Source organism: Geotrypetes seraphini, chromosome 16 (genome assembly GCF_902459505.1).
Source record: "Geotrypetes seraphini chromosome 16, aGeoSer1.1, whole genome shotgun sequence".
NCBI lineage: Eukaryota > Metazoa > Chordata > Amphibia > Gymnophiona > Dermophiidae > Geotrypetes > Geotrypetes seraphini.
Genome location: NC_047099.1, coordinates 28,970,045 through 28,987,185, shown reverse-complemented (window position 1 = coordinate 28,987,185; position 17,141 = coordinate 28,970,045). Strand labels below are relative to the sequence as shown.

The 17,141-nt window shown below is 39.6% G+C and overlaps 1 protein-coding gene across 1 annotated transcript; it reads left to right on the top strand.

The window, feature by feature from the left end:
• The first annotated feature begins 5,274 nt into the window (after nucleotides 1-5,274).
• Nucleotides 5,275-13,697, top strand: LOC117349789 (vomeronasal type-2 receptor 26-like). Its single transcript, XM_033923383.1, has 5 exons — nucleotides 5,275-5,316; nucleotides 5,412-6,221; nucleotides 8,474-8,701; nucleotides 10,430-10,553; nucleotides 12,781-13,697. The coding sequence occupies exons 1-5, from the start codon at nucleotides 5,275-5,277 to the stop codon at nucleotides 13,695-13,697; spliced, it is 2,121 nt and encodes a 706-aa protein (XP_033779274.1).
• Nucleotides 13,698-17,141: the final 3,444 nt, after the last annotated feature.

The following is a 17,141-nucleotide window of genomic DNA, read 5'->3' as shown; positions in this document are numbered from 1 at the left end:
TAGGGCAATGATATGACAAAACCGTAAGAGAGGTGAATCTGAAGCCAGTATAGAAGTCTTCTGAAAGAGGAAATGATCCCGCATCACATATTCTGGGTATTGGGTGAGGTCTTGATGTTGGTTTTGGCAGCAAACAGTCAATTCCAGGCACCAAGATGTATTTGTTCCTTATTAAGTCATTATGGTAAAAGTTACTTCAAGGGAGGAGACCTGATCTTGGGTGGGTTAATTCAGATGTCACAGATTACTGCATTTGACTTTAAAAGTTTTACAGACTTCAATAGATCTGTTTATTGTGCTGGGTAAGTAGTTTTCTGATTTATTTTATTTTAAAAACATTTAGAGAAATTGATCAAATTTTGCAGAGAAAAATAAGAGCTGATAATCACTGGTGCAGGACCTAATTGTTAAAAATTAGAGATTCCAAATAAGTCATGCCTTCAATTTTATTCTAAAAGTTGAAAAAGCTATCTCAAACCTGAATCATGAAGGACGACTGATGTCTACAGGCAGGCAGATCTCAATTCTGCTCCTTTAAAAGATGGTTTTGTATTAAATCTGCTTGAGAGAATATGAAGTAGATGTTCAAATATATATGAAACAATAGGGTCATTCAGGAAGTTATTATTTAAATCCATAGACGAATGAGAAGTACTTGCGCTGTTAGTATTGGGTGATAAGCACATTAATACTTAGGAGTAATAGTCAGCCAGTGTTCACCGACCAGCAGGTGGCGATGAGTGAACAGTGCAGCTTCTAGGCTTGTTACTGAGGCAGCTTTTGATCCAGTGGGACAACAATGCACTGCTATTTATTTGTATGGATACTGGCTATAGATGCGTACTTTTGCATTTGTTTAAAGCACAGGTGTCGAAGTCGGTCCTCGAGGGCCGCAATCCAGTCGGGTTTTCAGAATTTCCCCAATGAATATGCATTGAAAGCAGTGCATGCACATAGATTTCCTGCATATTCATTGGGGAAATCTTGAAAACCCGACTGGATTGCGGCCCTCGAGGATCGACTTTGACACCCCTGGTTTAAAGTATATGAACGCAAATAAAATTCTCCTCAGCTTTGCCTCTAGGAATGTCCACTTTAAACATGTAGAACAGATAAGAACGCTTAAGAAGTAAATTTTATAAAATGTGCTATACAAGGGGCCGCTGAAAAGTTCTCAGCCCGACCAAGCCTTGTTATGCCTGCGGCTGACACACCCGCTTTAGCATGCGTTAAATATTATAAATCTATGGACGCTTTAGCGATTAGCACGTGCTAAAACGGCTAATGCACCTTAGTAAAAGGACCCCTTAGTTCAGCAAATTTCCCACTTTTTTGGTTCTGTATATTTCCGACGGAATGAAAAAAAAGTGGACAATCACTGGACATAGGGGCTCATTTTCCAATAAGATAGACGTCCAAAAGACAGCACTTGGATGTCTTTACTAGTCAAAATGTCCAAGTGGGCATTCTCAAAACAGGCTTTCTAGACGCCGTTCTGGTTGTTTAGTCTCCAGTGCTTCTAAATCTTAAGGGGCGCATTAGAGGCATGTTTTCAGCAGGCTTAGTGGGCTTTGGACTTGAACGCTCTGCATGGGTAATCAAAACTTTTTTTAAAAAAAAAAATGTCCTGGGTAAAGGTTTTTATTAGATGTTTGGAGTTAGACCTGTTTTATAAGCATCTAAATGCTAAAAAGGTCCCCTAACTGACCAGATGACCACTGGTGGTCACTGAAGCCTTCACACTAACCAAAGATGTGAGAAACAACTGTACTGTCCGGCCTATATGACAGATTCACATGGTTCACATACACTGGCACAGCAGAGCAGAAGGGCACGCTAAGGATTACTGCAATGAATTTCATATTAAAAGTCCCAGGTACAGATGTCGCTATAGCATGCTTATAGTGTATGTTGAGCCCTCCAGAACCTACTGTACCTACATAAAAATGGTACCTGCAGGCATAAGGGCTATTGTTGTGGTGTACAGGTGGGTACAATAAGTTTTGGGTGGGTTTTGGAAGACTCACCATTCAATATAAGCAAGTTATAGTGACATCTGTATCTGGGACTTTTAATATGACATTCACTGCAGTAATCCTTAGAGTGCCCCTCTGCTGTGCTCAGGAATGTCTGTGAACAGTTTGCTAAGAATGCTGGCTACGTGGACATCAGAAAAACGTGCTTTTGTGCGTTTTTCATGTGTTTGTCTGTATATTCGAGAATGGCCAAAAAAGATAGACATACTAAAGGCCCAAACATCTAGATTTATTTTCTTTTTCCTTTCTTTTTTATTTTTTTTTATTTTTTAAATAAATCTTTATTCATTTTTTAAACTCACAATAAGTATAACACAAAATACAATCATTTTATACTTTAACATTACTTATTATATCATCAAATTCTAGCTCTCATCAAATATCTCCCCTCCCTTATATCCAACAATTAAGCATAAGCAGAAGAAATCATAAACTATTCCCACCCTCCCACCCCACCCTACACGTGTATGAACAAAAAGGAATTAAAGTTTATTCTATGCAATACTTTCAATCTTTAAAGTATCTTGTTAATGGCTCCCAAATAACCTGAAATTTCTTAAAATTTCCTTGCTGCGTGGCAATTATCCTTTCCATTTTGAAAATGTGACACAAAGCGTTCCACCAAAAGCTATAATTCAGCCTATCCCAATTTTTCCAATTCTTTGTAATTTATTTTCTAACAAAAAAAGATATGCTTCTTGCGGTTCTGAAAATGAACATTTTCTCTACTGGATTTCTGGACATCTTTCCCAAAATGTCCAAACTCAGACTTAGACATCCTACTGAAAATGTCCCTCTAAGTGTATAGCCCTCGATGGAAACTGCCCCAGCTTTGTTGTTTGGGCTGAGAACTTTTCAGTGGCTACTTGTATGAGTGAAACCCACTTTTACATGTAAAAAAACATTGTTAAATTACATCTTCAGTGGATATTATTTGGTATTGGACTAGACGAAGGGGTAAGAAGTAAAGGCTAAGGAAATTGTGCATACAATTGTATAATTCATGCTTCTCTGTTTGAATATATAACTGAATAAAAAAAAATTACATTTTAAGCCTTGTTCTTGTTCACAGAAAAAAACCCTATTACTATAGGCATTTCTTGGCCTTTTATTTTGCCATCAACGAGATAAACCAAAATCCTGAGATATTGCCCAATATCACCCTTGGCTTCCATATATTTGATACGTGCACTACTGCCTTAATTTCCCAGTGTAGTGCTCTGATTATCTTATCAGGGAAAGAGACCCCTGTTCCTGGCTACAGATGTCACCAGCAGGGCCGGTTGGCTGGTTTCATTGGAAGTCCTCTCTCCAATGACGTCAAATGTACTGACAAGACTTACAGGTGTCTACAGATACCCACAGGTACAGTTTATAATCAGTTTATAATCAGTTTATAATCTCTGGCGTTTGCTTCCTCCTTGCCTTCTTTTTCCTGTCCTTGTTTTGTAAGCCTGGATTAATGCAGATAATTTCCTGAGCTTAATGAAATATTTAGATTGTGATTTTGGCATATAAAGAGCAGATGGCCTATCTAGTCTACTTATCATTGCCATCTACAATCACATTTTCTCCCTTAGAGTTCCAATGTACTTGTCCCAAACATTCTTTTGAATTTGCACAGAGACCTCAGAAATGTTTCTTGGAGAAGGCCAAAGGGAAATATGTGTGGAATAAAACAGAAAATGATAGTAAATAAAGATCAAGGGCCCAATATTCAATGCAATTTAAGTGAGGGGAAGATCTCCTGCTGCTTTAATTGCTTCCAACCACCTAAGAGGTAGATGCACTAAAGTCGCTAAACCAGTTTCGACTGCTTTAGGGATGATTGTATTTGCCGACCCAATACAGATAATGGCTCACCACGTGATTTCCCCCTCGATCTGACCATGCAAATTAGCTATTTAATATTAAAAAGCCATGCAAACTAGCCAAGCGATTGATGCACTAACATCGCTTGGTGATGCACAAAATAAGCAATGGGTTTTAGCGATACAAAAAAAGCGATTGGTTAAGGCCAGTCGCTTACCTGTCTTACCGATAATTAAGCCCCTTTATTTTAATGGGCACAGATGCTGAATGTGTTACATATACAATATATCTGTCTCATTAAAAAAAAGAAAGTAAAAATCATCCCACCCACCTGCCGAAGATGGCCTTCCTTGAAGTCACCCTGACGAATGGCACCAGGGACCAATCCTCCTCCAGCACCAATGAAAATCAGCAGGAGAGATGCCCACTCCATCCTGCCATGCCAACCCCCCAGGAGGAGCCATCTGAGACAATTACGTAAAATATCTGTCCCATAAAAAAAATGAAAAAGCCCCCCACCACCAATGACAGCCCTCCCCAATGACCCCAAAATGAACAGGGGCCCAAGAAAGAAAATTGGTAGGAGGGATGCCCACCCCCTCCTATCTAAGGAGACCCCCACCCAAATCATTCCATACCCTCCCCCCCAAAAGGTAGGAGGGATTCCCACTTCTTCCTGCCAACAGAGGCCCTCTCCCCAAAATCATTCCCTATCCTCCCTAAAAAAAACCCAAAAGGCAGGAGGGATGCCTACTCCCTCCTGCCAATGGAGACTCCCCACCTTCCTCCTGAAAAAAAGACAATAGGGATGCCTACTCCCTCGTGCCACCGGATGCTTCCCTCAACCCCCTCCCCATATCTTTGCTAGACGTTGGGAGCTAGAGGGAAGCATGGTCCTCCAGCTCCAAGCCCTGCCTGTGGAAATTGACGGGCCTTCCCCTCCCTGGTGCATCATGTGATGCATGGAAAGGAGCCTAAGGCCCTGATTAGCTCAGACGCCTAAGGCCCCTCCCATTAAAAAAAGAAGCCCTAACAGCAGTGACAGGAGGCTGTTCACTGAGCGATTGATCTGTCAGGTTTACATGCATTTACTACCTCCATGCAAATCATTTGCATGCAAATTTGGTAGTGCATCAATCATTGTTCTACAATCGGCCAGAGAATTGGCCAACAGCAATCCAGTCAGTATTATTGACTGACTTTAGTGCATCTAGCCCATTCAGTGTAATTTTCTTGGTTTACCTCTTAACAGCTTCTCACAATTCTATCATTTTTCATCTTTCACATTTTATATTTATTTGGTATACTGCAGATCTCATTGTAAAATTATAGGGTTCCATATCCAAACAATTTATCTGGGCAGGCGAATCCCTTGCCTGGCTAAATCTTGCTGAGCTGTTCTTCTGCCAATATCTGCAAGCCTGTGATGGTCTCAGGCTTTGATGTTTTACCTTCTACTTTGGAGCCTGTATATTCAACTGTGTGACCAATTCGTCAATACGTCTATTTGCTTCAACTTAAATTTGAATAATTCCTTTGTTTGTATTTTTGTTTTTAATTCAGATCAGTTATGGAGTGATGAATCGACCTTTCAATGACCGAATTGAGTTCCCATTCTTTTATCGCACCGTCCTTAATGGTTATGCTCAAAATCAGGGTTTGATTCAGCTCCTGAATTTCTTTGGATGGAACTGGGTGGGGATTCTCACTTCAGAAGATGAGAGTGATCAGAGGGACAGTGAAGAACTGAAGAGGGAGATTATCAGGAGTGGCAACTGTGTAGCTTTTGTGGAAATTATGCCTGTGGTCTTTTTCCTTGCGGTGATACCCTTAAAAAAAATTACAGCAGCTGCTGACAATGTCTCTAAGTCATTGGCCAAGGTGGTTATTATCTACAGCTCTATCAATTTATTGCCATCACTTTTTTGCTTCTATCCAGACTTTAGAAACATTAAAGGTAAAATGTGGTTCATCTCTGTTGCCATTTCTTCCCTTATAAACTTTAACAGACCAGGTATGATTCCAGCTTGCGAACCATTGAGTGGATCTCTGGCATTCACCATTGCTAAAGAACAGATTCCAGGATTCAAAGATTTCCTCTACAGTATCAATCCATCCACATTCCCAGAACCCTCTTTCCTGCAGCCTCTCTGGAAGGAGGCATTCAACTGTGATCCATTGTCCAATGTATCCAATTGCACAGGAAAGGAGATGCTTTCTAATCTTTCACATTTGCAATTTGATGTGGATAATTTTCAGTTCACTTATAGCCTATACACCTCGATCTATGTCCTGGCCCATGCTTTGCACAACATGTACCTAGTCAAATCCCAACATGGAGGGGATCTGAAACTGGAATTCCATCCATGGCAGGTAAAATTCTCCAGACTGATTCTTTTCTAATAAATAATTGAGTAGATACAGACTTTTAAGTAATCGAAAGATATTAATATAAAAACAAATCTTTTCCAGAGAAAGGAAAATGGTAAAACTACTGAGCATGAATTGAGGGTGTGAGGTGGAAGGCTTAGGAGCAATATTAGGAAATTCTTTTTCAAGGAGAAGGTGGTGGATGCCTGGAGTGTCCTCCCAAGGGAGGTGGTGTAGATGAAAACTGTTATGGAATTCAAAAAAGCGTGGTGTGAGCACAGAGGATCTCTAATTAGAAAATGAATGGAATAAAACAAGCTAAGGCCAGTACTGGGCATCCCATATAGGGTGATTTGGTTTAGGATGAGCCGGGGAGGGCTTCGATGGAAGCTCTAGTGACAGGTTGGCTAGGATAGGCCAGAGTGGGCTTCAATGGCAACTCCAGAAGTGGGATCCTAAAGACAGTACTGGGCAAAATTCTATGGTCTATTGTCTAGAAATATTAAAGAAAAGACAAATTTATTTGTCTACCATTGGGTAGACTGCTGTACCATTGGGTACCATTGGGTAGACTGCTGTAATTTACTATGTTACTATATTCACAGGGTTGAACTGAACAGGCGAAGATCGTGTCTGGTTAAAGCCTGCTAAGCCAGTCATCCATCCATATTCAGCAGCTTTTACCAGGATAACATAACATAAAAGCCTTCTTCTATACCGCAATAATAGTAAAGATCCATGCGGTTTACAAAATTAAGGAGACATTCAAGATGGATGCGTTCAATTACCTAAAATTTGGTGAACAAATAGGTTTTAAGGTTTTTCCTGAAATGTTGATACGGCCCAGCATTAGCAATCGGCGAATTTAATTCTCTATCCCAGGAGGCTGCTTGATACGCCGAAAGACGTTGGCGGTATTTCTTATATTTCCATTCTTTGATAGAAGGGAATGAGAAGAATGTAACTGATCGTCTTGGACGCTTTTCGTTAACGATAGAAAAAGAATCTACTAAATAGCTGGGAATAAGACCGAATAGTAATGTATAGCAGATGCAACCAAATTTAAACATAGGATAATGCCCCTGAATGACAACCGTAACTGCTGCATCAGTATCCGGTTAGTGATGGGGTGGTCCAAAGGCAGAACTGGAGCAGAGTCAGGGTGAAACCTGAAGCTAACCGGATAGTGGTGATTTTCAGCCTGTTACCCCAGTTAGTTAACTGGGTAAAAGTGGGTCAACAAAAAAATTTCTTCTTAAATTTATCTGGTTAGCCGCTAACAAGGTATCTTGTGGGAGGTGGCCAGAACTCAGATAATCAGTAAAAGTGGCATATTGTTCGTATCTTAATAGGGGTGGGGGTAGGAATTCATAGCTGTGTATGGACTGAAAGGACAAAAAGACACCCACATATAGCTTATTTTATAAAGACACCTAGGCATCCATTTTCTTTAAAATGTACTAGCAGCACATCTTGAAAAATAAAATGCGGGCAAAACACTCATTTATAGTTACACCAGTATGGGAGTAGGTATAAATATAAATATGTGACCAGATGTATGCTATAAAGTACCAGCAACTTACTGAGGAAATTGTCACCTGAACAAAATATTTTAGAAAACCCCTCTTCACTTAGGCCTCCTTTGATTAAACTGCGAGAGCAGGTTTTTTAGCACAGGGAGCCACGCTGAATGGCCCGCGCTGCTCCCGATGCTCATAGGAGCTTAATGAGCGTCGGGAGCAGTGTGGGACATTCAACGCGGCTCCCTGCGCTAAAAACTGCTATCGCAGTTTCATAAAAAAGGGGGGTTCATTTTTCTACATTCTATAACATAGAAACATAGAAACTTGATTACGGATGAAGGCCCTTCCAGTCTACCCATCCACAGCATCCGTTATCTCCTCTTCTCCCCAAGAGATCCGATGTGTCTATTCCATGCTTTCTTGAAAGTACATGCTAAATTTGTCATTCAATCCAAACTCCGGAAAATATTTACAGGCTTGTACGAGTATATATAATTTTTCCATTGCATCAATTATACAAGAGATAATTTCATCAGATTCTTTATACAAGGAGCTGCCGATAAGTTCTTAGCCCAAGCAAGAAGAGAATGATGTGGAGTCATAAAAATTATGAGTTATTTATAAAATATTGTTAAATTAAAAAAAAAAAAAATCTGGATAAAAAAATACCAACTGTGGACTTTCAACTTTAGTTTCAGATATAATTTTCTAACCATGTATTTCCAAGTGTAGCTCAACCACTACATTAAAACGGTTCGCTTCAAAACCCCTGGTGGACGTGAGATCTTCTTTGATGACAAAGGAAATGTGCCCGTGTATTATGACATTGTAAACTTGGTCCAACTGCAGGATGGTTCCTTAAGCAGCGTCAAAATCGGAAGCTTCAATCAATCAGCTCCAGAGGGCCATCAGCTCTTACTGAACTCAAGTGCCATCTTCTGGAATTCATACTTTGACCAGGCTTGTCATTATCTAATGCTCTTTTTGAGTAGACCATGTATTGCACGCTATAAAAGCAACTAGGTAGAGAATGGGAAATGTAAAGTATAGCAGGATTTGTATGATAAGTTGGTGATATAGTGTTCAATATGCAAATCTATTTAGCTGGTTGCTGTCCGGTTAAATCGCTTGGTTAGGGATAGGCACTTAACCAACTAAGTGTTGCTGGATATTATGGTTAGCACGAAACACAAAGCTGGCTTTCTTCAGTCATTCCAGGGGTGGAGTCAGCACTTGGCCATTTAAACACTGATATTAAGCAGCCAGGGTTAGCACCTAAATGAGACCACTTAAATGTCTATCCCATCTTTATGCGGTAACCCATGGCCACTTAAGTGATGAATATTGACTTAAGCAGCTATGTGTTAGTCAGCTTAAAAATAACCAAATAGATAAAAACCAAAGTCCACTTGGGTCCCAGCTTTGAATATCTGGGAAATTGGCTGTCAGCAGTGATGAATATTGACCCCATAATGGCCATCTAAGAAATGGTCATACCATAAGCAATGCAATTCTAGATTTGTGCACATTAATGACAGTAGCAAACCTAGACTTTGAAACGTGGTTGATTGTCATGAAAAATATTTGCCTATACCCATCTGTAGAGCAGATTCCCAAACCTGTCCTGAATAGCGTTACCAGACATCTGGGAAAACTCGGACATGTACTCTTTTTAGAGGATTCTCCGGGCACCTGGAAGGATTTCCAAAACCTGGCAATTTGTCCAGATTTTGGAAGTCCCGAGCTCGGAGGCCGCGTCTGGAAGCCTTTGTGCATGTGCGGCCATCACTGTGCACGTGCATGTGATGTCATTGCATTGACACGTGCATGAAGGCTTCTGAATGCAGTCTTTGAGCTCAGGGAGGTACATGTAGGGGTGGGGCTGGGAGCTTTGCTTATGTGGTCTTAGTGCTTTGATGGTCAGAAGTGATATTCAGTGGCATAATCCAGGTAAATATCATTAAAAATCCTCTTCCATCTCATTGACTGTGAGTTAAGCAGGTAAGAGTCTTTCCTGCCTAGTTAGCTTGATTTGAATGTCAGTTCTTGAAATTTTGGGAATGAAGAGGGAAATGTTGTCAGTGGAAATTTTAATCTTAGCAGATATGAATATTAACTCTACTAAAAGCTTAGAATTACATCTATCAAACGTTACGTGTTTATGTGCTAAAGCAAACATTAATAGTAAAAAGACCCCTTTAAAAAGAATGGGATCTGCAGTAAATAATGCATTTTTTCACTTGGTAATGATGATGCCATGAAAAAACAGGGAAGTACTATTGTATGAAGCGTATAAAGTACATTTTGCATAGCAGCTCTGTAGTGGCTTTTGTTACCTTGGATTCGTTCTTAAGGATCATATGTTCTCTTAGGCTTCTGTGGCTGACATCACGATTGCTCCAGTTGTCTGAGTCTTGCCATGTCTGAATAAGTGGAAATGACATTTCAGCCATCCACATCACAATGACTGAAATGTCTGCTCTATTTATTTGGAGGTAGAAAGACCCAGACAACTGCAACAACCAGAATTTAAGGAGTACGCCAAAGGGTCTGATAGCAGAAAGGACAAAGGCTTAGAATTATTAAGCTATTAAATATAAGGATAGAAAGGAAAACAATTAGGCCCAGAGTCTCATAGAAGAAAATCAATTGTTGCATTTGAAATTCTCTCATTATCCCTCTTTTCAGACCCCAAGCTCTGTGTGCTCTGAGAACTGTGCTCCTGGATATAGGAAAATTGCTTTACCCATGAAACCGGTCTGTTGCTTTGACTGTGTTCCTTGCTCGAAAGGAGAATTCTCCAACACAACAGGTGGGCAAATCATGTCATCATTTTCACAATATGAATACTTATACTGTATGATGTCAACTTAGTGGGTTATGCAAAGCCTGTATATAAGGAAAGACAAGATAATACAGGAACAAGCAGACCAGGAGCCAATCAAATGACAGGGAGATTTGTCTTCCCCTTCAGGTTGAGTTATTTGGCCTTAATAAGAACATAATACAATGGCCAAAAATAATGTTTCTGGGGCCGCACAAACGCACAAGCGCTGCAGCACTTAAGAGGAGGGAGCCGGCAAGACAGTAAACACCCAGGGGCAGCAGAGGAAAACACTGCATCGCCCTCAACCGGGGCCGTACAAAATACTTCACGGGGCCGCAGGTTGGACACCCCTGTATTCAATGACATGTATTTATTTATTTACTAGTACTTTTTACTTTATTTTAACAATGTTGTACTCTTCTTATATTATATGTATCTCTTTTATATTGAATGTACTTAATTTGTCGAATCTTAAATGATTTGCATTGTTTTGTACTAATCTTAACTGTTGTGAACCGCTTAGAACTCACGGGTATGGCGGTATATAAAAATAAATTATTATTATTATTAACACTACATAAAAAAATTTTAAACCCAACAATTAAACAGCATAGATTAAAAAGCATGAAAAAAGGTGACAAACAGAACTTACTGGTAACCATGCTTTAACATCAAGCCACATAGAGGCCATTTTAGTAAGGTATATAAATTTTTAAAATAAACAAATAACTGATTTAGCGCATGCTAATGATTATTGCATGCTAAATGCTAAGAGATCCATAGGAATATAAGGAGCATTTTAACATTTATTGCACACTGTTAGCATGCGTTATAAATTGGTTAGTTCACCTTAGGAAAGGGATCCCACAATTAGGATTAGAGTCAGTAAATGGCACCCAAATATGGGCACCTAAAAAAATCTGAACCCTATACTGTTCTGTAAAAGAAGAGTTACCAGATATCTGGAAAAACCTGGACATGTTCTCTTTTTAGAGGAATTTCCGGGTGCCTGGACAGATTTTCATAACTTGGCAGTTTGTATGGGTTTTAGAAGGCCCTGAGCTTGGGGCCACGTCTGGAGGGCTTCCATATCTGGCTTCCGTATCATAGGTATCTGGCCAATTGGAGTCTTAGGACACTCCCACTGCATCCCAGGATGTACCAAGAAGGAGGCGTAAGACTCCGAATGGCCCAGATGCATAAAGCCCCTCCTATGGGAGGGGCCATGGCATCTGAGCCAATCAGGGCTTTAGGCCCCTCCCATGTGCATCCCAGAATGCACCAGGAATGGGAAAGCCTGCCATTTTGGAATGGTGGGCCTGACAGCAAGAGGGTTTAAGCAATCTTCCTGGTGGACTTTCTTCCGGAAAAGTATGGGGGTGTGGTTAAGTGTGCTGGGGGGTCTACAGGTTTGGGGGGTGTCAGTGGGGTCTACAGGTATAGGAGGGGTCTGGAGGAGGTGTCACTGGTTCATGGGGAGGATGGGAAGTTCCATGGGGATGACGCAGGAGGGACTGAGCTGGCTGACTTCAGGAGGGGTTCGGGGGCAGGGGGTTGTGGGAATCCCTCCTTCTCAGCTCTATGGGAGGAGTTCAGGAGCAGGAGAGAGTGGGCATCCCTCCTACCAGTCGATTTCATGGGGGATGGAAGGATTCCCTTGCATAATCAGCTCTGCTATTTGAAATGTCTGCCAGCATTTTGCTAGCTTATTTTTCAGGTGTTTGTTGCAGCCCTAGGAGATGCCTAGAGCTGCTTAAGCTCACCTAAGGGTACTTGCAGGTGAAATCATGCCTTGAGAGAACTTAAGTATCTTGAAGCATCTCCCTCACCTATAACAAACAACTACAGTGTAGGCGGCCTGCCTTGTTTTATTAAAGTGTGTCCTGATTGGTTGCTAGACAGCGGTAGGATGCCTACAGCTGCCTACAATCATGATGCTCATTTATAGAATCTGCTCTTAAGAGCACATTGAAATTTAGCAACTTTTAGTATAAGCACTCCCTAGCTTAGTTTTGTTTAATAACAACACTGAATATTAGCACTTTCCAACTGAATGACAAGCATGATCTCTAATTTTGCAGATAAATGTTGTTCATCGAATGAGTTGACATACCAAAATTTGTATAGACAGTAGTAAAGGGTAATTCAAAAACATAAATTTGTCCAGATAACTATGAAAGTAAGATGTAAAAAGACTTGTTATTTTCCACAGATGCAGAGAATTGCATGAGGTGCCCTGAAGATCATTGGCCAAATGAGAATCACAATGACTGTCTCCCAAGGACTATTATCTTCTTATCCTATGAAGATCCATTGGGTGCAGTTTTGGCTTCTGTTGCTATTTTCTTCTCCATAATTAGTGCCCTAGTGCTGGGAATCTTTATTACATTCAGGGACACACCTTTAGTGAAGGCAAACAATCGAGATCTCAGCTACATCCTCCTCTTCTCCCTCATGTTAACTTTCCTCTGCTCCTTGGTGTTCATTGGTCAAGCTGGTAGGGTGACCTGTCTTCTCAGACAAGCTGCTTTTGGGATCATTTTTACCATTGCTGTTTCCTCTGTACTGGCAAAAGCAGTTACAGTTGTCATTGCCTTCAGTGCTACCAAGCCGAGTGGCAAGTTAAGCAAGTGGGTAGGGACAAGAGTCTCAAGCTATCTAGTCCTTCTCTGCTCCTCTGGTGAAATTGTGATATGCATTTTATGGCTGCTCATCTCTCCTCCCTTCCCAGAGTATGACACAAAGACTGTAACTGGGCAGATGATATTACAGTGTAATGAAGGGTCCACCATTGCATTTTATAGTGTGATTGGGTACATTGGTTTTCTGGCTTTTCTAAGTTTCATCGTGGCTTTTCTCGTACGGAAGTTGCCTGACTGTTTCAATGAGGCCCAGTTTATCACTTTCAGCATGCTGGTGTTCTGCAGTGTCTGGGTGTCCTTCATCCCGGCCTACCTGAGCACCAAAGGCAAATACATGGTGGCCGTGGAGATATTTGCCATCCTGGCTTCCAGTGCTGGACTACTGGGCTGTATATTCATCCCCAAATGCTACATTATTCTTCTCAGACCTGACCTGAACACGAGGATGCACCTAACAGGGAAACAACATTTAACCAAAAGCAAATAAAAATTCCATCCATATGACATTGGTGTTCTCACCTCTGTACGCAAATGCATGTTATTTTCAAAGGTTTTAAAAATAAGTGAGTTTAACAATCTTTAGGGCTTATTTACTAAGCTACATTAAGTGCTACTGTGCTCTTATCACAGCTCAAAATGGCCTAACATGGGAAATGCTCGTAACTCATGTAACTGCCACATCAGTGCACTTTTCATTTTTTCTCTTGGAAGGGGCAAGTCAGGGAGGTGAGAAATTGGGCATTCCTGTGCTAATCAGTTAGGATGACTACATTCTCATGTGGAAAATGATTAGCACAGGATTACCACATGAGTCTTTACCACCAATGAAATGGATGTTGATAAGAGTTCATGTGGTAATTTATTTCATAGTCACTTACAAATGGCAACATTAGCGCATGTCTAATTATAGAAAACATGGAAAATCTACCATTTTATTTTTGTGGTTTAAATGGCCTTAGCACATGGGAAAAATCTAAGCAAGGGCATGCCTAGGCCTTTTTTTTTTTTTTTTTTTACTGCAGTGTAGTAAAAAGATTCCCTGTGTGTTTTTATGATTTGGTACATGACCAATTAGGTTCTCGTCATGAAAGGGTAATATAAGGTTGTTTTTATAGTCACTGATACCCCAATAATCTAATCTAATCTAGTTTTTGTATACCATATTGTCCCCTTATTAGGATCCAGAACAGTTAACAATAAAAAATCTGATCCATCTAGCCTAGTATCCCATCTTCACGGCGGTCAATCCAAGTCACAATACCTGGCAAAAACCCAAAGAGTAGCACCATTCCAAAGCTGAGAGTGTGATGTCATAATGCCTCATTCCACCAATGCCTAAGAGCCAGCTACATCAGTGATGTCACAATGGCTTGATTGCCCTATGCTTGACTCACATAGCTGTTCTTTTGGATGCCGACGGCATAGTAGATAGCGATGTTATCTCATTAAGTATCCCCAGCCTTGACAAAGAGTTGCAAAACGCGTTGGCGCAGGGAAGTATTACTGCAATGCTGGAGCAGCACTTGTGAACTATGAATCAGCATGACTTTTCTAAGGAGCCAAGTCATTTAAATTATTTAAATATCAGTTTAAATAAAATATTTTATATCAGTTAAATATTGAAATAATAATATATTATTATATTATTAATAATATATTAATAATATATTAATTTTTTATATTAATTTTTATATATATAATAATATATAATTTATATATATATAATAATATATAATTTATATATATATAATAATATATAATTTTTATATATATAATAATATATTTTATATATAATTAATATATTAATATTTTAATAATATAATAATAATATATAATAATAATAATAATATATTATTATTAAGAGCAAAATGAGCAAAATGAGCAGGGATGAATGAAGAAGTGACAAACCCGACGAGTTTATTTAACTCTAAAAGTTAATCTGTTATCCCGCTGATGTAATATTAAAAAGATCTTATGTACTACTATTTTGGTTAGACCACCGTGACTGTGTCTGGACTGACTCACATAACAACATAAGAATATCCTTACTGGGTCAGACCAATGGTTCCTCTAGCCCAGTTTCCCATCTTCATGGAGGCCAAACCAAGGGCTCCTTTTACTAAGGTGCGCTAGCATTTTTAGCGCATGCACACGATTAGCACGCGCTAGCCTGAAAAATTACCGCCTGTTTAAAATGAGGTGGTAGTGGCTAGCGCACGCGGCATTTTAGCATGTGCTCTAACGAACCTTTGTAAAAGGAGCCCCAAGTCACAATACCTGGCAAAATCCCAAATTGTATAAACAATTGCAAAAAAGAAAAAAATGAATAATAAACTCCAAGTCAGAAAAAGATTTTTGTATTCTCCCATTTTTCCATGCACCTTTCACAAGGCAATTGTTGGTACAGTAGGAATCAGACAGAACTTAGAACTAGAACAAAATTGGAACCTTTTAAATGTTAGTTAGCTTAACTAAAGGGCATTAAAAGCTAACATGATTAGCACATGAAAAAACGCTTACTACAAAATATGTTTCAATTTGTCATTTGTGTGTGTTATTTATTTAATGAAAGAAAAATTCTGGAGAGTGTGTGCCATGGGTGGGGAATGGATGTGGATGTGCTTTTCAGGTAGCGTGTTACGATTATTACTTGCTACCTGAATAATGCAGGCTTAAAGCAGAATACTAAGACCAGATTCAATAATGATGGAGTTCTTAATACCGCTATACCTCTACCTGGTTTTCTCCATGATCTGACGTAATCCAGCAAAATACATAAAGAGAATATTATTATGCTTTTCCTTAATATTAATCTGTAGTGTTCTTCTGGCCTTGGCTACAATCCATATTCAGATTTTTATTCACCAACTTTTCGTACGCTTCTATTGGGTTTGGCCTTAACTTTCACATATGCTTCTAACCAGTTTTACCCAGAACCACACGAAAAGCAGGCATTTTTTATGTAGATAAAATCTACAAAATACTCCACCCACATGTCCTGCATACTATCCATTCCATTATAGCGCCCCCCACCAGTCAGCGAACGCCACTCCACAGTGCTAAAAACCGCTTGTTCAGTTTTGCAAAAAGGTGGGGTTTAATGAATTGATTTTTAAGGTTTTTTTAAAATACATTCTTAATAAAATGGTCAATTATCACTCCAGTTAAGATCATTAATCAATTTTGAGCTCCGCGTGGAAGCATCTCATTCCAGGCAACACTGTAACATCTCGCTGATTGACCTGCCCTTCTCTGTTGTAAACCGTATTCGCTGATTCTTTGTTGTATCTGTATTCACTGTCTGTAACTATTCGCTGATTGTCCAGCCCTTCTTTATTGTAAACCGCCTCGAACTACTACGGCTTTGGCGGTATATAAGAAATAAAATAATAATAATAATAATTAATGACTCCATTTTGGTTTTCTGTCTTTCTGTGTGTCTCTTCGTGGTGTAAACCATACTGAAGGTTTCCTGCTTAAAAAAAAGGCCTATAGTGTTCTTTGTCTGGATTGTCATGAAACCTAATGGCCTGAATGAAAACAGATGTGCCTGGCAGTCCAATGCTGGGTAAAGAAGAAAAAGAAATATCCAATATGAATGAAAATATGTCATGTGATTTATGAATGTTTGGGGCCCTGAATGCAAATGCGTAGGAAAATGTGTTTGATTATGTGTGTGAATTTTGGGTGTTTCTTTACATATGAAATGTGCATATAAATTACTATAAAATTTGGGTTTTGAAAATTCCAGAGGCAACATCTGGAAATGGTTAAGTTAAAGCCAGGGACACTGTTACCATGGAAACCCCCTAGAGGCCCAGTATTAAGGGAGGTTCAAATCCCCAGGCTGTCAGTGTTTCAAGCAAAAGGGTCACAGAACTGTTTTGATTTAAACTGTTAAAGAATACGGGGAGAGGAAGTTTTCTTTGGG